Source organism: Helicoverpa zea, chromosome 29 (genome assembly GCF_022581195.2).
Source record: "Helicoverpa zea isolate HzStark_Cry1AcR chromosome 29, ilHelZeax1.1, whole genome shotgun sequence".
NCBI classification, from domain to species: domain Eukaryota; kingdom Metazoa; phylum Arthropoda; class Insecta; order Lepidoptera; family Noctuidae; genus Helicoverpa; species Helicoverpa zea.
The window spans coordinates 2,958,277-2,980,500 of NC_061480.1; the positions used below are offsets into that span (position 1 = coordinate 2,958,277).

The window sequence follows — 22,224 nt, forward strand, 5'->3', positions numbered from 1 at the left end:
TTAATACGTACGATAGGCGTGACAGATACTTTCCGTTACGAGTAAATTAACTAGGAGTTCTGGTTCTTGAAAAATGGGCGGGTCCAAATGGAATAGAATTATTTATTTGCCATAAACATGTGTATACATACACACGAAGAAAAGGAAGGCGAATAACATAACATAAGGGCGAAGACAGTAGCGTTCGTCGTCCCCCTCGCACCCGCATGTTGTCGCGCTATTTTCTTAGGAGATTTTCCGTTATGGCAGCTCCGCTAATTATTTTGTTTTCCATGGTTCAACTATTTTTTTAGGCTGGTCTAACGTTAACGTTGTAATCACTGAAAAACTAGTTAAAGTATAGGTACGTTATTAAAAAAAACCGTTTGTGTTAAAAATAAATGTATTCTTTCAGTTTAGTCAAGTCTTATTTACAAAATAATATTGGTTACATGTACATAGTAATACTATACATATAGCATTTGGCCGCGACTTCGTCTATCTATATATAGAATACTCTAGCTGGAAGATTATTCTTTTCATAAATGTATCTTCAGATCTACTCGTTCTAGCAGAAAGTAACACATTGCGTGCGAACATTACTAATATGTCCGCGAAACTGCAACCGCCGCGCGAACACATGCTAGCTGTGGACTTACATATTTCTGGGGCTTAATTCTGCTACTATAACTTAAACGACATACGATTTGATACTATTGATATCCAACTGAGATTCAATTACGATTGAAACATATGTGGCATTCCGCTATTCTTGTTTTAAATAAACGATTTTATTTATCTGTGATTCCATAATTAATCACATTGTCTGCAAATGATTTACGATTGCAATATGATTGTAGAGCAGACTGTCCTATAGACCAAATGGCAGACCAATGGCAAAACAATGAAATGTCATTGGAATATGATCGGTCTTATATTAGTAGCAGAATGCCCGCTAAGGTTAAAACTGGTATTGAGATTCGACATACATACACACGCTACACATCCAGTCATAGAGACATTACGCTCCAATCGTAATTGAGTCGTGATTGGATCTCAGTCGGATTTGAATCGTATGTCGCAAGTAAAATTAGTAGAATCGCGCCCCTGTTGTCATTCTGACGTTATAAAAACTCATTGTCATGTACTACAGATATTTTTAACTTATGTTTCGGCCACGTTAGAGTGATGGGTAACATTGGGGGCTCCAGTCCTTGGGTGTCTTCATCGCTGTCTGATTCGGAGTCTGTGTCAGCTAACTTGGAAAATGTAGCAACTTGTTTTGACATGTCTGCTGCTAAATCTTTTGGTATTTCCGCCTTTAAAAATAAATTAATGTGTTAATGTACAATATCGCTATTTGCTTAATTTTTCTAAATTTATTATTCATAAGTTTTGAAGATTATAAACTGTAGGTCCCGGCTGTCATTGAACATCCTTGGCAGTCGTTACGGGTAGTCAGAAGCCAGTAAGTCTGACACCAGTCTAACCAAGAGGTATTGGGTTGCCCGGGTAACTGGGTTGAGGAGATCAGATAAGCAGTCGCTTCTTGTAAAGCACTGGTAAGCAGCTGAATCCGGTTAGACTGGAAGCCGACCCCAACATAGTTGGGCAAAGGCTCAGAAAATGATGGTCAAATGTCAGCGAGGGGTAAAACTTGATAGACCTCCTTTAACCGAGAATTATTGGTCTCTATAACGGAGTATAATGCTAGTTACCTGCAGCCAGGTGTTAGTAGCAGAGTATGGCCTGCTGCCGTGTCCCCGCGCGGGCAGCAGCGTGAGCGCGGCGCCGCGCCCGCGCCATGTAAAGTGAGCACCTAGACGGATACGACCACTGCGGAATACAAAATATGATTGTTAATCAATGGTAAGACAGAAGGGACATAATTTTATGATTACCAATGAAGCGAAAATAGACTACTTTTTATGCATGTGTGTGTGGAAATAAATTGAAGTAAAAGCTAGTAAAACCACTAAAAACTAAATTGTAACGTCACGCACGGTTTTTAAACTTTAAGAAACAATAAGATTTAAGATATATAAAAAAATATAAGAACCAATATCCTATTGCTGTTTACACAGGTATTAACATTTTACAATACATATAAAAAACTATCCTAGTAAAACAAACAAACAAAATAAACCACTACCTGTAACTAATACGCGTCAAAAAATTCGTCCCCATCGCTGTCGACTAGGCGCGTACCCAACAGGCTGACATATACCTCATTGGATCGCCATGCTGATCCTTTGTCCGAGGTAATAGCCAGCCTTTTGGTCACGAGAAGCGTCAGCATCAGCATCATTGTTGTTTAAAAATCATATTAATTAACTTACTCGATAGCCAACGGCAGTAAACTGGCGCCTTCAGGATTCAACATAATGTGAACTCCATCCAAGTATTCCACGTCAGATTCACCACGCCACGAACCCTGGATCAATAATATCACATTTAAAACTATGAAATCGAGGTGGCCCAGTGGGTAAAGAACCAACCTCTCAAGTATGAGTGTGTTCGATTCCAGGTCAGGCAAGTACCAATGCAACTTTTCTAAGTTTGTATGTACTTTCTAAGTATGTCTTAGACACCAATGACTATTCGGTGTATGGTTTCGGATGGCACGTTAAACTGTAGATCCCGGCTGTCATTTAACATCCTTGGCAGTCGTTACGAGTAGTCAAAGGGCAGAAAGTCAGACAACCAGTGTTACGAAGGGGTATTGGGTTGCCCGGGTAACTGGGTTGAGAAGATCAGATAAGTAGTCGCTCCTTGTGGCACACTGGTACTCAGCTGCATCCGGTTAGACTGGAAGCCGACCCCAACATAGTTGGGAAAAGGCTCGGCAGATGATGATAGTGACAGATACATACCTCCATCAATTCAGGTATGTGGGGTAACGCTCTTTCCATGCTTGACATTTCAAAACTGTCTGTTGACATGTGACCTGCAAAAGAAAGAAATACAAAATATAATATTGACGGTGAAAAGATCCCTAATTAAAGACTTTTATAAATGCGAAAGTAACTGTCTGTCGCGCCAAAACTAATGTTTTAAACCGAAACTCAAAAGGAGAAATGATATAGGTTGTTTTTATATCCAGATGCGGGAAGTTGTGCCTTTGGAAAAGATTGGAAGAGCAGCAAAAGAAAAGTAAATAACGTTTACTTTACAGGAAGCCAAAGTAAGATTACTTTTGACGATTTTACATTTTTGCCTGGACTTACTAAATGCATTGACACTCTTTCTGCTGCATTCGGGTTATACAAAGTTATGTCTTATTCCTCCTGCCCTGTTCCCAATTTTATTTGTGGTCGGCGCAATATGTCATTCTCTTCCATTTTCCCCTGTCACTCGTCATACTGACACTCACTCCCTTCCTATTCATGTCATCTTTCAGGCAATCCATCCATCTTTTTTTAGGTCTTCCTCTTCCTCTCCATCCATCTACATTCATAGTTAGCACACACTTTGTTGCATGCGTATCCTCCTTCCCAGTGGCGGCCCTAGGGGCGTGCGAACTGTGCCTTCGCACAGGGCCTCGCGCTTGGGGGGGCCTCGCGCTACAACCCACACTAATATAAAAAAAATATAATTAAAAAATACATATATATATATCTGGTCCAAGAAAAAAAATGTTTTTCTTTATTTATTTCTTATTCATTCTGCGTTTACTTTTTGAGTTCTCAATTTAACAAAAAAATTGGAAAACCAACGTAACAAAAACAACTGGCTCGCGATCCAGTCACGGATTCTTTTTTCTTTCTTTGTCGTTATCACTCTTGACAGAGTGGTCGTGGTCATCACTTCAGGTGTTGGTGGCAAGCTTTACAACCCGCCGCCACTCCTCTCTGATGGCCGCCTTCCTCGTGCATTCGTAGAGTGACGATGAGCCATTTACTGCCGCTTTTATCTGGTCAGTCCACCTCATAGGCGATCTTCCTCGTGGCCTGGTACCCTCAACCCTACCCTGAACCACAAGTCGCTCAATAGCCACCTCCCCTCGGCGGCATACGTGACCAAAATAACTGAGGATACGAGACTGTACCAAAGACGATAGACGTTGCTTGATGCCTAGTTCTCGAAGTATAGATTCGTTGGTACGAAATTCAGTCCACGATACTCCGAGCATTCTTCTCCAGCACCACATCTCTAGGGCGTCTATCTTCTTCCTCTCTACCTCCCGAAGGGTCCACGTTTCTGCGGCATACAGGAATATGGGGAATACGAGTGTCCGTACTAGTCGGATCTTTGTGGCTCTAAAAATGTTGCGATTCCTCCATATTTTCCTCAGCTTGTCCATTGCAGATCTGGAGATCGCCATACGCCTTTTGACTTCGTCGATACATCCACCGTTGTTCGTTATTAAGGCCCCCAGATAAATGTATGATTGCACCACATCACAATTTGCAATTTTTGTAATTTCTGGAGAATTGTTATTCATGCGGTCGACAATCATCATTTTTGTTTTATTCCGGTTTATCTTAAGTCCGAACTCAAGACTAACCTGTGCCATCTTGCCAAGAAGCTCTTCCATGTGTTGGGTACAGGTGGCGAACAAAGTGGTATCGTCTGCATATCGCAGGTTGGAGATCTTCAAACCACCGATCGAAACACCGTCTGCCCAGTCTTCTAGTGCGATCCTCATTGATTGTGGATTCTTTTTATTTGTGCTTAATTCCGAGTTTAATTTGAGAGTCCTTAAACAAACAATTTTAAAAATTCGCGCTCGCTACGCTCGCGGCTGTTCACTTGTCAGTACGGTTCAACATGATTAGAGTACTTTTATGTCCCAAAACTCAAAAATTTTCGCGCTCGCTACGCTCGCGGCTGTTCGCTTGTCAGTACCGTTCATTCTAACATGATTAAAGTACTTTTATGTCCCAAAACTCAAAAATTTTCGCGCTTGCTGCGCTCGCGGCTGTTCGCTTGTCAGTACCGTTCTTTCTAACATGATTAGAGTACTTTTATGTCCCAAAACTCAAAAATTTTCGCGCTTGCTGCGCTCGCGGCTGTTCGCTTGTCAGTACCGTTCATTCTAACATGATTAAAGTACTTTTATGTCCCAAAACTCAAAAATTTTCGCGCTTGCTGCGCTCGCGGCTGTTCGCTTGTCAGTACCGTTCTTTCTAACATGATTAGAGTACTTTTATGTCCCAAAACTCAAAAATTTTCGCGCTCGCTGCGCTCGCGACTTCACCTTGCACCGTTTTTTAATATACAAGTTTAGGTGCTTTAGTGACTCTTTTTTAGCCGAACCTAGAAGGTAGCGCCGCTTGTAAGTTCTTTTATTAACAAGAAAATAACTCCTAGCTCACAACTTTTCACGTAGGACAAAGGGCCTCGCATAGACCTGCCGCACGTAGCCTCGCAATGGCTAGGGCCGCCGCTGCTCCTTCCTATGTAAAGTAGATTATATAAGTATTTAAAGTGAAGAATGTAATAATTATGCCGCAAGTATACCTTCAGGGCCACTTCTATCAGTCATGGTGCTCAGTCCTCGTTGTAAGGTGTCCTTGATCTGCTGCTCAACTGACGCTGGGAGGGGGGCGGGAGACACCTCTTCACCGGACTGTTGGGTACACAAATATATCTTAAACTAGCTGATCCCGCGAACTTCGTACCTATTTTTTAAGTCTTCCCTGGACCTCTACAAACATTTTAAAACTAAAACAAGCCAAATCGGTCCAGCCATTCTTGAGTTTTAGTCAGACTATTGAAAAGCAATTCATTTTTAACCGACTTCCCAAAAAGGAGGAGGTTCTCAATTCGGCCGGTATGTTTTTTTTTTATTTAGTAAAAAAATTGAAGTAAAAGCCCGGCCGTGGCCCGTCCGGGCCACAAACGACGCTCGTCATACAAAATGTATGTAACGTTTCCCGTCCGTGCCCCGTACGAGCCACGTACGGGGGGTCAAACTCACCGGTGTCCAAGGCAGCCACCGCAGTGTAGCAGAGACCCCCGCGAGCGGTGCGGGGTCAGTGTCACGTGAGTCGGACGCGCGACGTCGCGGAGCACGCACGCGGCGGCACGACGCGCGACGCGACATGCGAGTTACTAGCCATGCGCCGCCACAACTGTGGGACGAGATAGTATCTTTTATTGTATCAGTTATAGTTACTGACACGGATCTTGAGCTCTGACCTACATCTGCGCAGAAGTGATTTATTAGCAAAGAACCAATCCCGAGTGACGGCTATGACGCGATGCGCTACGGACCAATCACCGCTTTAGCCCGCCCCCGCACCTCACTTCATACCACAAAAGGAACCCAATAAATTACATCTGCGCAGGTGAAGGTCAGAGCTCAGGATTCGTGCCGATAACTATAAGGCGTGTTAAACTGTGAAAGCCAAGGTATTGCTTTAACCCGCTCTCATTATCCCGTATCTTGTAGTTTTACCAACTAGTTCAAAGCTCACGACAAGGCTCCACCACATTTTTGACCAGCTTCAAATAAAATAACTTTTAGGTTTAAACTGTATATAATGTGCATATTTGTACCACCCAACCGATTTTAATCCAATTTTCAGATTAGTATTTTAATAAAAATGTTTTACTTGTACATATTTATTGTGGACTAATTTACAGCTTTCGCAACACAAAATTACTTATGTATCTGCGTAAAAAAATCTGATCTCATTTAAAAATATAAGTTATGCCGACTGTAAAAATATAAGTTGTGTGGCTGTAAATAATATAAGTTATGCCGATGACATGGTGCTGCTGAGCCCATCAATTGGGGCTCTCCGCAACCTATTAAAAGTCTGTGAGCGGTATGCCGAGTGTCATGGCCTCATGTACAATGTGACCAAGAGTGAGTGTATATTTTTCGGCCTAGGTGATAAAACCTTGCATGAACCTCCACCTATTTGTCTCAATGGTTCTCCTCTTACTCGAGTGAACAAATTTAAATATCTTGGGCATATTGTCACCGATGACCTTAAGGACAATGAAGATATCGAACGTGAGCGCAGGGCGCTGGCTGTCCGGGGGAACATGTTGGCTCGCAGGTTTGCTCGTTGTACGGTGCAAGTCAAGTTAGCGCTATTTAAAGCTTATTGTCAATCGTTTTACACCAGCAGCCTGTGGGTCAATTATACTCAAAGGGCATACAGCGCTCTGCGCGTACAATATAATAATGTACTCAGGATGTTGTTGAGATTGCCGCGGTTCTGTAGTGCGTCCTCGATGTTTGCCGAAGCACGCATAGATGATTTCTATGCATTAAGACGCAAGCGTGTGGCATCGATGCTGGCCAGAGTGCGCGGTAGTAGCAACGACATCTTGAAAATAGTGGCAAGTAAATATCAGTGTCCGATACACTCGCTCTGGGTGAAAATAGTAGTTGGGACAGTAAAATAAATTGACATGTTTAAAGTACCTACTAACATAGTTTATAAGTCTATTGTTACTAACCATTATGGATCTATGTTATCTGATTAAATAAATTATTATTATGGTTTTAAACGTTCGTTTTCTCAGGTTTTAATTTAAACCTGGTATTTTTAGGATCTTACGGGCTTAAAGCCAAAGTGAGATCCTAATACTAATACTGGGTTTGAGAAGTTTGCTGGTTGTTCTGTACTGCATTAAAATTATTGTCTAAATCAAGTTGCAAAAATTTTCTAACTATACGGCATGTGTTGAGGATAGCTGCTTTCTGTAGAGTGAGGTAAGTATATTTGGAGAGGTTAAGTGCGGCAAAACTATTAAAAATTTGTTTAGGGACTACACCTGTGGTAGATATTATTATCGGGACTATTGTTACTCTATTCATTTTCCAAACTCTAGTTATTTCTTCTTGCAATTCTGTATATTTCCTAATTTTTTCTGTGATTGTTTTTTGAATGTTGTTAGTGTTTGGGACTGCTATATCAATGATGAATGTGTGTTTGTTGGTTTTATCTACCAGTGTGATATCAGGTCTGTTGTTATAAATGGTGTGGTCTGTAATTATAGTGCGGTCGTAATACATTCTAAAATATTGGTTTTCTAAGACAGCTCTTGGTGTGTATTTGTAATATGGTGTGTAAGGATCTTGTGTAAGTTTGTGTTTGATGGCGAGTTTTTGGTGTATTATGTTTACAAGTTGGTTGTGTCTGTGTGTGTAATCGTTTTGTGTAAGTGTGCTGCATGCTCCTGTGATGTGTTGTATGGTTTCAGGCTTACTATGACATTTTCTACATAAATCACTCCTAACTGTACTATCCCTTATTATATACTTTCTGTAATTCTTTGTGTTAATGACTTGGTCTTGTATGGCTAGCATAAACCCTTCTGTTTCTGGAAAAAGTCCGCTAAGTTCTAACCATTTGTTGGAAGCTTCCCTATCTATACATATTTGTTGTAAATCATTTGGGTGTCGACCGTGTAATTCTTTCTGTTTCCATCTTCTGTGTATTTCTTCTACGTGTTTCGTTCTGTCTATTGTGTCTGTGTTTTCGTTTTCGCTAAGGTTTAGTGGTGTGTAGTTTTTATCTATTTCTATTATGGTTTTATGTAATTGACTGCTGTTTCCTTTGTGTATGAAGAATTGTTTGAGATTTACTATTTGTCTCTTATGGAGGTGTGATATCTCTATTAGTCCGCGTCCGCCTTCCTTGCGCGATATTATTACTCTTTCTATTGCCGATTTGGGATGATGATATCTATGCTGCGTTAGGGTAGTTCTTGTTTTAACTTCAAGTGAGTTTAATTCTGATTTAGATCATTTTATAACGCCAAAAGAATAAGTAAGTACAGGGATCGCATATGTATTTATAGATTTAAATAAGTTTTTACTGGCTAAGTGCATTTTGCATAAGGAATGGATTCTATTGAAGTATTCTTTTTTGAGTTTATCTTTAATGGATTTATGTTCTAGTAATCTTGACTGATTGTAACCTAAGTATTTATATAGTTCTGCTTCTTCCATTGCTTCAATCACCTCTTCTGTATTTGTTAAGTAATTACCTTCTACAATCTTACCTTTCTCTATGTTTAGTTTTCGGCATTTGTCTAGCCCAAAATCCATTCTTATATCATTCGTAAAAGTTGTTGTTATATCTAATAAGTTATTTAATTCTGTACTTTTGTTTGCGTATAATTTTAAATCATCCATGTATAATAAATGTGTAAGTTGGTGTAGTATTGTTCTATTGTTCTTTATATCAAAACCTGATTTTGATTCAATGAGTGCTCGCGAGAGTGGATTCAGGGCTAGGCAAAACCACAGGGGGCTTAGGGAATCTCCCTGGAATATACCTTTTCTGATAGCTACTTCATCTGTAGATAAGGTTGCTGTTTGTGTGTGTATGTTAAGTGTAGTTCTCCATGACGCCATAGTATTTTTGAGGAAATTTACAATAATGGGATTGATTTTATATATATTTAATATTTCGATCAGCCAAGAGTGCGGGACGCTATCGAACGCTTTCTTATAGTCGATATATGCTACATATAAGTTTTTTCTAGATGTTTGAACCTGTTTTAAAATGGTGGAGTCTATAATTAGTTGTTCTTTGCAGCCCATGTGTCTGCGTCTGCACCCTTTCTGTTCTTCCGTTAGAATATTATATTTTTCAATGTGTTTAGTGATTTTGTTAGTTATACATGAGGTGATTATTTTATACAAGGTAGGGAGGCATGTTATTGGTCTATAATTATTATTAAAAACAAGAAACGGCGCAGTCACAGTCAAAAATTGTTATAACATATGTAAAATACAAAATTACTTATGTATGAAGATAAAGCTAATGTACATAAACTTACTTGGGGTCTTCACTGATAAGCTTAAGTACTTCAAACCCTGAACCTCTTTGCGCTGCTTTCAATTCTCTGCCAGTACATCCGACTATCTGAAAATACCACAAATTATCGCGAATTAATAATTATTTATTGACGTTTTGTTGGCTGATCTCCTTAGGTACATGAGAACAGCCGCCGTAGCCGATAATCAGCAAGGAGGATGTCATAACGAGTTCCTGTGTGTTTCGGAGGGCATCTTAAACTGTCGGGTCTTTTTTTTTACGACTCCAAACGTCATCAAATGGCCCCTCCCGATGTGGGTCAGCAGTGGTAAGGGAGTGTCAGACTCTTACTGACTAAAAACCGTCGTGTTTCGTCGTAGGCCTTTTAAGTACCAGCGCCGCGGGACCTCGCGCGAACACTCCCGCAGCCCCGGCAGGCCTTGGCCTTGTTGGGCCCTGCGGTGCCACGCACGATGTTATGTTCGAGTGTATGTACTACTGAGTGCAGTATTGAGTGTACTACTGAGTGCAGTACTGAGTGTACTACTGAGTGCAGTATTGAGTGTACTACTGAGTGCAGTACTGAGTGTACTACTGAGTGCAGTATTGAGTGTACTACTGAGTGCAGTATTGAGTGTACTACTGAGTTCAGTATTGAGTGTACTACTGAGTGCAGTATTGAGTACCTGTAAGAAGTGCACGGCGCCGTGCGGGGTGTGTGCGGGCGGCAGCATGGTGTCGGCGGCGACGAGCAGGTGACGCAGGCGCGAGTGTACTACTGAGTGCAGTATTGAGTACCTGTAAGAAGTGCACGGCGCCGTGCGGGGTGTGTGCGGGCGGCAGCATGGTGTCGGCGGCGACGAGCAGGTGACGCAGGCGCGAATGTACTACTGAGTGCAGTATTGAGTACCTGTAAGAAGTGCACGGCGCCGTGCGGGGTGTGTGCGGGCGGCAGCATGGTGTCGGCGGCGACGAGCAGGTGACGCAGGCGCGAGTGTACTACTGAGTGCAGTATTGAGTACCTGTAAGAAGTGCACGGCGCCGTGCGGGGTGTGTGCGGGCGGCAGCATGGTGTCGGCGGCGACGAGCAGGTGACGCAGGCGCGAGTGTACTACTGAGTGCAGTATTGAGTACCTGTAAGAAGTGCACGGCGCCGTGCGGGGTGTGTGCGGGCGGCAGCATGGTGTCGGCGGCGACGAGCAGGTGACGCAGGCGCGAGTGTACTACTGAGTGCAGTATTGAGTACCTGTAAGAAGTGCACGGCGCCGTGCGGGGTGTGTGCGGGCGGCAGCATGGTGTCGGCGGCGACGAGCAGGTGACGCAGGCGCGAGTGTACTACTGAGTGCAGTATTGAGTACCTGTAAGAAGTGCACGGCGCCGTGCGGGGTGTGTGCGGGCGGCAGCATGGTGTCGGCGGCGACGAGCAGGTGACGCAGGCGCGAGTGTACTACTGAGTGCAGTATTGAGTACCTGTAAGAAGTGCACGGCGCCGTGCGGGGTGTGTGCGGGCGGCAGCATGGTGTCGGCGGCGACGAGCAGGTGACGCAGGCGCGAGTGTACTACTGAGTGCAGTATTGAGTACCTGTAAGAAGTGCACGGCGCCGTGCGGGGTGTGTGCGGGCGGCAGCATGGTGTCGGCGGCGACGAGCAGGTGACGCAGGCGCGAGTGTACTACTGAGTGCAGTATTGAGTACCTGTAAGAAGTGCACGGCGCCGTGCGGGGTGTGTGCGGGCGGCAGCATGGTGTCGGCGGCGACGAGCAGGTGACGCAGGCGCGAGTGTACTACTGAGTGCAGTATTGAGTACCTGTAAGAAGTGCACGGCGCCGTGCGGGGTGTGTGCGGGCGGCAGCATGGTGTCGGCGGCGACGAGCAGGTGACGCAGGCGCGAGTGTACTACTGAGTGCAGTATTGAGTACCTGTAAGAAGTGCACGGCGCCGTGCGGGGTGTGTGCGGGCGGCAGCATGGTGTCGGCGGCGACGAGCAGGTGACGCAGGCGCGAGTGTACTACTGAGTGCAGTATTGAGTACCTGTAAGAAGTGCACGGCGCCGTGCGGGGTGTGTGCGGGCGGCAGCATGGTGTCGGCGGCGACGAGCAGGTGACGCAGGCGCGAGTGTACTACTGAGTGCAGTATTGAGTACCTGTAAGAAGTGCACGGCGCCGTGCGGGGTGTGTGCGGGCGGCAGCATGGTGTCGGCGGCGACGAGCAGGTGACGCAGGCGCGAGTGTACTACTGAGTGCAGTATTGAGTACCTGTAAGAAGTGCACGGCGCCGTGCGGGGTGTGTGCGGGCGGCAGCATGGTGTCGGCGGCGACGAGCAGGTGACGCAGGCGCGAGTGTACTACTGAGTGCAGTATTGAGTACCTGTAAGAAGTGCACGGCGCCGTGCGGGGTGTGTGCGGGCGGCAGCATGGTGTCGGCGGCGACGAGCAGGTGACGCAGGCGCGAGTGTACTACTGAGTGCAGTATTGAGTACCTGTAAGAAGTGCACGGCGCCGTGCGGGGTGTGTGCGGGCGGCAGCATGGTGTCGGCGGCGACGAGCAGGTGTCGCAGGCGCGAGCGTGAGGCGCCGCCGTCTAATGCGCGGTGCCAGGTTATATGGTCGCCAGCGCAGAGCTTGTTGCCTGTAAATTGTAGAGTTTCTTTCATGAAGTCAGTCAATAATCAATTACATATTCAAATATACAAACAGAATTTCTAACAATAAAATAAAAAAATTGGACAGCTATTTTGTTAACGTCAGAATCGCTGTCAATCCTCACTGTTCCCCTCTGCTCCAGCGAGAGTTGCTACTTAATTGCTGAAGATATTCAACATCCAGTTTGAAAAGTGTTAGTGAGTAATTTTTTCATCCACTATGCCCCGACAGCTGCATAGTAGATGACCTTTATAACGCTACTGACAATGCCGTATGCGTAGCGAAATATTGGGCCTCCAAAATTTAAGTTGCCATCGACTCGTCAAGAAGAAGATCCAGAGTTAATACCCAATTGCTACCCTCCAGCATTTTTGGCCCTCAGCGATTTCGCGGATATTAATATATTTTAAAAATGAGTTTTTGCGCCTACGTCAAAATTACTGTCCTACAAAAGTACCTACTTATAATTCTTTGAGTACGGAATCCCTAAAAAATCACTTAAAATAGTGAATTCATCTCATAACTTACCAGTAGTAAAAACATATCTAGCCAGTGCTTGCAGTAACGCCGCGGGCCACAGAGGCGGTTGTGTCAACCCTTCTTCAGCTGACAGACGCATGGTTAGCTCGAAGCCATAGCCTGATGGCGCGTCACGGGCTAACTCCGGTAGGGGGTGGACGCGACCGTCGCCGTGTAGGTCGGAGAGACCGAAGCTGGGGAGAGGGTTCATGATAAAAAATATACAGTTGAATCTTGGTAGTATTGTTGAAGCTAGAATACATATTTTTCTGATATAATATTGTTTTGATGCTCTCATGTTAAACTGCAGAATTGATTGGGTCAAACGATTTAGGTAATATGCCTAATAAAAAATATACAAAAGAAATATATTTTCTAATACTTTTTATTATGCGAATTAACTTGTTTGCACACAATTTGTTATTTTTTCTCTAGAGCGAGAAGACCCGAAGAAACATTGTTGTCTATTCCAATGCCGCCAACCAATGGAAATTCACCTCATCTTAGTACTTTTAAAAACACATATTTATATTTTCTTACCAGGATACCCGCCAATACTGTTCTATTTAAATTAAACTTCATAAAATGTGCTAATTACATCAATTTAAATGTTTAACTCCATAATCATACTTTTTACATGAACCATCTAAAAATAATGTTGAGCCTACCTTTAATTTAAGAGCATACACTAACTGTTGTCTCCCATATTTTTAAGATTGTCTGTATGAATGTGTATCTATCTTAGTTGGTAAGCCTTAACTTAATAAATAAATTGTCACAACTGACCCTTGTTCCAACTTACCTGACATAATGCCAATGAGGCAGAATATGCTCATCTGGTCGGCCCGGATTCCAGTACATGCTTATGTAGTCTAGGGGGTCATGGCCGCCCAACCTGAAAATTTATATATTTTTATTACTGAAGTTTTTGTTTAGCTTCTTATGCAAGAATGTGTGTGTTACTTAAGTTACTTTGTTCAAAGCTTAACTTCCATCTGCGGTTTAATGCAGGTTAAATATATTAATAAAATAAGTTATATTTCTGAAAAGTTTCATCAAAATCCACCCAGTGGTTTTACATCCTTACAAACTTTCACATTTATAATTATTAATAGTAGAATGAATTTATATTATATCAGAATAGAATATATGCTACGTTTTATCCATATGCAAGACAAGAAGAATGTAGTCCTTTCAAAATGCGAATGCAATCGCAGAACAGAGTAAGGAACTTATAATATACACAATTGATAGTGACATACCAGTATTTAAGCCTCGTAGTGACTTGCAGAGGGTTGGGCTGGTCGGGATATAGCCGGGAGCAAGCCTCACACAGTGCTGTAAGCCCTGCTGGTACTAGACGATCTGAAACAAAGTATAACTCATTAATTTGCTGGATTTAAGACAAAGTAGTAGGTGAACTAGTGGTTCAAGCACTTGCATCTCAAATATTAGTGAGTGTTCGAAACCAATCTAACAATTTGTATGTATGAATTTTCAAAGTATATTTTGGGATGCCAATGACTGAGTAGTTTATCACCAGTAGTTGGTATAGATGCTAAGTGGAATATAGGAATTAAGAAAAAGGGGTTGGAGCCTTAAGGGCGCTATGGAGCAAGGACTTTGGGACTGACTGGAAAAGGCTAGGCAGATGACTGATGTGTAGCTTAGGATATAGGCTACATGAACTAGAATACCGCTCTTAGAGGCAGTCTCCCAAGATAAAAGGATGTAGAGTAAGCATACTTACATCATCATCAGTGACTAAATAGACTGAACCCTACAAAACTTTGTGTAAACTAGGCTGAATAAGACATTGCCTTTACCTGCTTGCGCCAACTGCTCCCGATCCATCTCTTGCGAGTTTCCCGGAATGCTGTCAGCTGTTGCCGCTGGCTGCGCAGACGCAACAAAGGATAACGCGCTATTTCTGACTACACCGCCCAGGGGCGGAGCACCCGCGCCACTTACACCAGACATTTTAACTAAAAATAAGTAACTTCAAAAGTTTTGGTCACAACAAGGAGCTTTTGTCCATAAAGTTTCTAATTTAAAGAATAATTAAATTCGAATCATTAATAGTCTGTGCATGTTTTTTGTTTTCTTTTTTCGTGTTCTTGGTTTGAATAGTTCTAACTTGAAGCATAACTATGACAGCTACATCTATTTATGTCGGTTTATGTCCCTCTTCTATGTATTGAGTGTAAGCGAGATAATAAAGTATATGTTCCAAAACATAGCTAAACGTACCTGAACATTCTTTGAGTTTCTAAACGAAATTTTATTAACAAAACTACACAAAATATTTTATAAAGGCTGTGTTTTTAATTTAGTATTAAATTGGTTATAATACAATAGGAAATTATTAACATATTATGTGTTTCCGCTCACTAATGAAACTAATGAAAATCATTTTTATTTAAAAATCTGTCATCATCAACATGCATCCTCTTTGCATCAAATATGGAAACGAACTGTCAATAAATAAGTCATAAAATTTCAGAACGATTACGAACATCCGCCCGCTACCGCCGTATTATAACCTTCACTGTTTATTTGTTTGTAAAAATTATTCGATATTTTATGCCGTTTTGCGCTATTTATAAACACAAACAACCCAGTCAAATACTATAAATAACATTTCCGACACCCCTTGCTGAGTCAATCGCAATTTAAACGAGTAAACACGAATAAAATCGTCAAAATGCGCTACATATTTTTAACAACTATATTTAGCGTAGTTTTTGCTTACGAAAAAGACATGACTATTATGGTGCAGGCTGGAAAAGTGGACTGTTTCTTCCACAAAGTGCAGGTGGACGAAATAATCGACATAGAATATCAGGTGAGTCGAAAAACTATTTTTATCAACAACGGTAGATAACCTCGTAGGTACGGAATAAAGATAAAAATTTTATGCTTAAATCGTAAATTAATATCTATTATTTTGCCACGTTTTATTGCTGATAACTTGGAAACTATATTTTATGCCTTCAACGTGATAGCTGTAGTGAATTTAACTTACTATTCTTTCACAAACAATATACATACTTACATTTATTTAAACCTACTCGACGAGATGGTTTTTGGCTGTCGGCCAACCAAAGAAGTGTGAGTAATTGTATTGCTACTCCATTCATTTCCACTCAATTTTTTTCATCTATATTAATACATTAATACACATAATAAAGAGGAAACATTTTTTGTGTGTTTGTATTCTAAAGGCTCAGAAACTGCTGATACATTTAGAAAAAATATTTCATTGTAAAGCTACACACTTCTTGAGTAACATAGGCTATATTTTATCCCATTACGGGCATTAGTTCCCACGGGACGTTTGTGAAACTGCGGGAAAACGGCTAGTTGTTTATAAAATGACCACAACTACAGTATTTTTAAATTTAAAAAAATATCTCCTTGTTCTTTCAATCTAGTTTTGTTTAGTAATATCTCAAGGTTAAGGCAACTATTATATTTTTATTAGAGGTACAAAATTGATAAGCATATATAAAAACCAGTAGTTAACATTTAATATAAACTTCTTGGCTTTAAAATACACATTTTTAAGTCAAAAACCAATCTTTTATGGTTCAGAAAGAAAATCTTAAATTATATAGGTAAATAATATAATAAAGAGTGAATTTTTTTTTGTTTGTGCCTGAAAGGCTCTGAAACAACTGAACCAATTTGTAAAATTCTTTCACTGTTGGGGCGCTACACTCTTCCCGAGTAACATAGGCTATATTTCATCCTGGTACGGGCAGTAGTTCCCACGGGACGCCAGTGAAAGTGCAGAGAAACAATTAGTTAGACAAAGTCACAAAATACAAGTTTGTTATTCACAAAACGATTCAATAACGAATTACAGTTTATTTTATCAACACGTGTATGCTATATTAATTAGAAAATTAATTGCTTATTCACATAACTGTACTAATGCATAGATTTGGATAACGAAATAACTATAGCCATTTATTTATCAGTTTTGCAAATATTATAAATGTGAAAGTTTGTAACAATGTATGTACCATGTGTATATTTGTTATGTTTTCACTTAATACTAGAAAGATTATATTTATATTTCAGAATAACATAAAGACTATTTTAATCAATGGGAAAGTAGACTGTATTTATAAAATAAGGTTGCGTAAGGAAGTACCCGGCGCTAATTTTATCTACAGTCTTTGGAACTACGGAACGGATTTGAAAATATCTCTCACTCTTGGGAATACCCAAGTATCATCCCTACTAATATTATAAATGCGAAAGTAACTCTGTCTGTCTGCCTGTCTGTCTGTCTGTCTGTTACGCTTTCACGTCTAAACCACTGAACTGATTTTAATAAAATTTGGTACATTGATACAGTTGACCTTGAGGAAGAACATAGGATAGTTTTTATCCCGGACTTTTGAAGAGTTCTCTTGGAAACGCGATATAACCGAACTCTACGCGGGCGAAAGCTAGTAGACTATAATTATTTTTTTTCATGTATGGGGAACTTCTCTCGTAGCTCCGGTAACTTCACGTAAAACAGCTAATTAATATCATCCAAATAATTCTTCTCCCAGGTGATAGACTCAACACATGGCGACTTAGACATATCGTTCCAACTGGGCGATCCTACCGGCCGCGTCATAGTCGCCGACTTCAAGAAGCCGGAGAACTCGCACAGGCACACGGCGACTTCCAGCGGCGACTATAAGTTCTGTTTCGACAATAGCTTCAGTACGTTTAGTCAGAAAACTGTGAGTATGGACTTTCTAAGTATGAATGAGTTTCTAAGTATGTATGTATTAGGGTGCGTCTACACGGTGCATGTAGCTGGAGCAAGTTAACATGCACAAGTGACACGAGCACGCGGGTGGGTATCTAGCTTTGGTACATGCGCGAGTCGCTGGACCCGCACGTTTTTAACATGCATGTAACCTGCGCATGTGACTCAACGTGCGCAAGCTACTTGCATCTTGTAGATCATGCAAGTATCCTAAGTATATCTTAGACACCAATGACTGTGTTTCGGAAGGCATGTTAAACTGTAGGTCGTGGTGGCCTAGTGGGTAAAGAACCAACCTCTCAAGTATGAGTTGATGGTTCCATTCCAGGTCAGGAAAGTATCAATGCAACTTTGCTAAGTTTGTATGTGCTTTCTAAGTATATCTTGGACATCAATGTAGGTACATTAAACTGTAGGTCCCGGCGTCATTGAACATCCTTGGCAGTCGTTACGGATAGTCAGAAGCCAGTAAGTCTGACACCAGTCTATTGTGTTGCCCGGGTAACTGGGTTGAGGAGATCAGATATGCAGTCGCTCCTTGTGGCACACTGGTACTCAGCTGCATGCGGTTAGACTGGAACCCTCACATACTTTGGAAAAGGCTAGGCAGATGATGTTCTTAAAAAATAGAAAAGTATCATCTTGTTATGTTTTCTTTCCTTTCAGGTATTCTTCGATATGCTGATCGACGGTGATGAGCAGGACGAAAAGGACTATGATGATGATAAAGAGATGGAACTTGGTAAGTGACAATCAAACGTTATCATTGCGATTTATCAACCGACTCCAAAAAAGGAGTTTCTCAGTTTGACCAGGGGCCCGATTCTCCTAAGTTAATAATGTCAAAATCGAATAGAAATCGAATCGCAATATGATCGTAATAGCAGTTTTAACCATATCGTTCATTCTGCTACTAATAAAAGACCAATCGTATTCGATTGACATTTGATTGGTGTGCGATTGGTCTGCTATTTTTTGTAATTTTGGTCTATACGGTAGTTTGCTGTACAATCATTTTGCAATCGTAAATCATTTGCAGACAAAATGATTCATTATTGAATGACAGAAAAGGATGAAAACGTTTATTTCAAAGAAAAAATAGCGGAATGCCACATACGCTTCAATCGTAATCGAGTCGGGATCGGATCTCAGTCGAATCGAGTCGAACGTGAATCGTATGTCGCTTAAGTAAAATTAGGAGAATCGGGCCCCTGTATGTATGTTTGTGCGCAAGTATTTCACGTTTCGCTGAACCGATTTTACGCATACTCAGGCCGACAAGTACACAGTTTTGTTTGATGGAATTTTTGTACAACATAATTAAACAGGAGTAGGTACCATTTTTTAACACGCTTATATTAGGTCGGCCTATATGTATGAAATGGATTCTAAGAAAAAAAAAGTAACCATCTCCCAAGGATCGTAGCTTCATGAAAAGTGGCAGCTGTATGTAGTTCTGATGTCAATACAATAATATGGTACTGTCCGAATTAAAAGTATACAAGGATACTGTGGGCATATCATGGCATATTCATTGTTAATAGGTAAGGATTGCCTTAATTTTTAGAGTTCCGTACCCAATGGGTAAATCGGGACCTTATTATTTTCGCTCTGTCCGTCCGTCCGTTCGGCTGTCACCAGGCTGTATCTCATGAACCGTGATAGAGAGTTCTCGCAGATGATGTATTTCTGTTGCCGCTATAACAACAAATATTGAAAACTAGAATAAAATAAATATTTTGGGGGGCTCCCATACAACAAACGTGATTTTTTTGTCCGTTTTATAAATAATGGTGCGGAACCCTTCTTGCGCGAGTTCGACTCGCACTTGGCCGGTTTTTATTCTTCTTGTCCCATAAACTGTAACAGTTTAATAAATAATTTAAATAAAAAAATACCATTTACTTTTTTTCTTCAGGTAACGCAGCAGAAACATACATGATGCGAGTACGAGATATATCAGAGTCCGTCACCCGGGTGAAGGATAAGGTATCCACAGCCAGGAGGCTCCAGGAGTTGCACTCAGCCCATGAGGCTAGAGACAGGAACTTGGCTGAAGAGATGTGTGACAGGTAAGTGGGAACTGGGAACTGGGCTGCAAGGATGTAGGTACTAATCATCATCATCATCTCCTGAGCCTTGGTCCAACTATGTTGGTGTCGGCTTCCAGTCTAACCGCGTGCAGCTGAGTACCAGTGTGCCACAAGGAGCGACTGCCTATCTGATCTCCCCAACCCAGTTACCCGGGCAACCCAACACCCCTTGGTTAGACTGGTGTCAGACTTACTGGCTTCTGACTACCCGTAAGGACTGTCAAGGTTGTTCAATGACAGCCGGGACCTATAGTTTAACGTGCCCTCTGAAACATGGCATGATAAATATAATTGGACGCTATAGAAAACTTACATTATTATATAGAGTAATTATGTAACGATAAATTGCAACAGACGACCTTATGTCGGTCGCCGTCGACGCTGGATGCAGGTCGCCTCCAACAGGTATCTGTGGAGATCTAAGGGGGAGGCCTATGTTCAGCAGTGGACGTCCGCCGCCTGAGATGATGATGATGATGAAATTGCAATTTTTTGGAAATAAAAACCTTACCGTCGTACCACAAAAACTTTTAAACGTCTGTTGAACACTTGTCTAAAAAAAATACAGATTATGACGTTGAAATAAGGTCCGTTTTGCAGCCACACTTTTTTAAGACAAATGTTCAACAGATGTTTAAGATTTTGTAGTAAGGCTGTTTATGTTTTGTTTTGGCCAAAATTTTTAAATCGTTTTTACTTAAACGCTCTTCAGTTGTTAAAAATAATTTTTATATAGTAATGTTTTTTCTTTGTTTCAGAGTATTAACATGGTCCATAGGACACGTACTATTAATGTTATTAGTAGGAATTACACAGGTAAGTCTATATTATTTACTTATTTTTACATAACTAGCCGTTTTCCAGCGGTTTCACCCGCGTCCCGTGTGAACTACTGCCCGTATCGGGATAGAATATAGCCTATGTTACTCGGGAAGAGTATAGCATTCCAACAGTGAAAGATTTTTTTTAATGTTCAGTAGTTTTAGAGCCTTAGGGTCATCATCATCTCCAAAGCATTTTCCCAACTACATATGTTGGCGTCGACTTCCAGTCTAACCGCGTGCACCAGTGTGCCACAAGGAGCGACTGCCTATCTGACCTCCTTAACCCAGTTACACGGGCAACCCGATACTCCTTAGTAAGACTGGTGTCAGACTTACTCGCTTCTGACATATTTGTGATGATGATTTTCCAGTTTTACCATATCTTTATTTACAGCCTACTTTGAGTAAATTACTCCATAAATAAACCATCTTTTGTCCACAGGTAATATTTGTAAAAAGTCTCTTCGAAGACACGAGGAGTTTTAGGAAACTTGTCCCCGGATTTTCAAGTCGGTGAACCAACTGTGATTGTGTCAAACTCTTGCCTAAACATCACAAAATAATGTGTCAATTATTTTATCATAATAATATTGGTATATAGATGTTTTATTTCACGAAAGCGGGTAAGCTTTACTTGTGTGTGTAAACCACGGAGGAAGGAAAGATATCGGAGATGCCATAAGGCAGGTAGGTCAGGCGCCTTCTTGTAGCTCAAGCGACGTGCGGTAGCCGGGATCACTTACTACAACTAACGAGGCGTTCGGGTTCCTTATCGAATCAAAACCAATCTGTCAAAGATTGGTCTTGATTGATTGGTGATTTTATTTTGAAAATGTGCGGAGCTAGTAACGTTCCCCGTCCCCTTGCCTCGCATGTTGTCGCGCTACTTTCTTAGGAGATATTGCGTTATGACATCTCCGCTGTCTTTCCTTTTCGTGAGATATAACATTTATACCAATGTGATCTCGAGTCATATTTTAAAAATCTTTTGTTTAAAAGATTGAATATTTTTCTTATTTTCCTTTATTGAAAGTAAAAATCATGATTACGTAAAGAACTAGTATTAATAGCCATAATTATTGTAAATACTTACCACAAAATTTCTCTACAATTACAAGTCAGATTTACATTTAAAATGTAATTTGTAATAGTACCTTATTTCTCTACCATTATTAAGTCCTATGGGAACGAACTTATTACCATTAACCAATAAGCTTGGATACAGACTTAAAAATTGAACTGTAAAAATAAACTACCACCAATTTATACTAAAAAAACGTCAATCCAACGTGGAAGCAATATAAGATATTATTTAATTGTTATTTATTATAAGTATTGTTTACCAAAGCACGTAAGTAGCGTTTATTGAACGAATCTGTACAATGTCGGCGCACAATAATTAGTAATAAATAAATATAATAAGTTTACTAGTCTACTGTTCTTGTTTTATTACTCCTTAATTCATTGATATACAAAAACCCAAGATGCACACTCAACGTCTCAAAAAACGTGCTCACCAAAAGAGCGCAACATTCAAAATTGTGCGCTCATTTCAAATAGTCTCGCGTCGCTCGCGTACGTAAGCAGTCGTTCAAAATGCCGAAGTGTTCTCTCAAAAATTGTAAAAATATCACGTCTAGAAGTTTAAAAAAGGATGGGATAT

General features: G+C 41.1%; 2 protein-coding genes across 2 annotated transcripts; one reads left to right on the forward strand and one right to left on the reverse strand.

Moving 5' to 3' along the window:
* Positions 1-364: 364 nt before the first annotated feature.
* Positions 365-14,960, reverse strand: LOC124644244 (suppressor of fused homolog). The gene is made up of 12 exons (XM_047183498.1): positions 14,697-14,960; positions 14,133-14,235; positions 13,673-13,765; positions 12,880-13,064; positions 12,189-12,337; positions 9,733-9,818; positions 5,903-6,056; positions 5,443-5,551; positions 2,853-2,926; positions 2,319-2,413; positions 1,698-1,815; positions 365-1,298 (listed from the first exon to the last, which is right to left on the reverse strand). The coding sequence occupies exons 1-12, from the start codon at positions 14,848-14,850 to the stop codon at positions 1,104-1,106; spliced, it is 1,515 nt and encodes a 504-aa protein (XP_047039454.1). The 5' UTR covers positions 14,851-14,960; the 3' UTR covers positions 365-1,103.
* Positions 14,961-15,366: 406 nt separating this feature from the next.
* On the forward strand, positions 15,367-21,996 carry LOC124644089 (transmembrane emp24 domain-containing protein 5-like). The gene is made up of 6 exons (XM_047183303.1): positions 15,367-15,715; positions 17,439-17,615; positions 18,311-18,386; positions 19,563-19,716; positions 20,496-20,553; positions 21,004-21,996. Exons 1-6 carry the CDS (start codon positions 15,575-15,577, stop codon positions 21,076-21,078), a joined length of 681 nt encoding a protein of 226 aa, XP_047039259.1. The 5' UTR covers positions 15,367-15,574; the 3' UTR covers positions 21,079-21,996.
* The last annotated feature ends 228 nt before the right edge of the window (positions 21,997-22,224 follow it).

Bases quoted from the DNA above. Each gene is read 5' to 3' on its own strand.
- LOC124644244 (XM_047183498.1), bottom strand. From the start codon at position 14,850: ATGTCTGGTGTAAGTGGCGCGGGTGCTCCGCCCCTGGGCGGTGTAGTC. The intron at 9,819-12,188 runs GTACTCAATACT...TGGTATTTTCAG, and splicing joins GCGCCGTGCACTTCTTACAG to ATAGTCGGATGTACTGGCAG. The intron at 2,414-2,852 runs GTATGTATCTGT...TTATTGATCCAG, and splicing joins ACATACCTGAATTGATGGAG to GGTTCGTGGCGTGGTGAATC.
- LOC124644089 (XM_047183303.1), top strand. From the start codon at position 15,575: ATGCGCTACATATTTTTAACAACTATATTTAGCGTAGTTTTTGCTTAC. The intron at 17,616-18,310 runs GTGAGTATGGAC...CTTTCCTTTCAG, and splicing joins GTACGTTTAGTCAGAAAACT to GTATTCTTCGATATGCTGAT. The intron at 18,387-19,562 runs GTAAGTGACAAT...TTTTTTCTTCAG, and splicing joins TGATAAAGAGATGGAACTTG to GTAACGCAGCAGAAACATAC.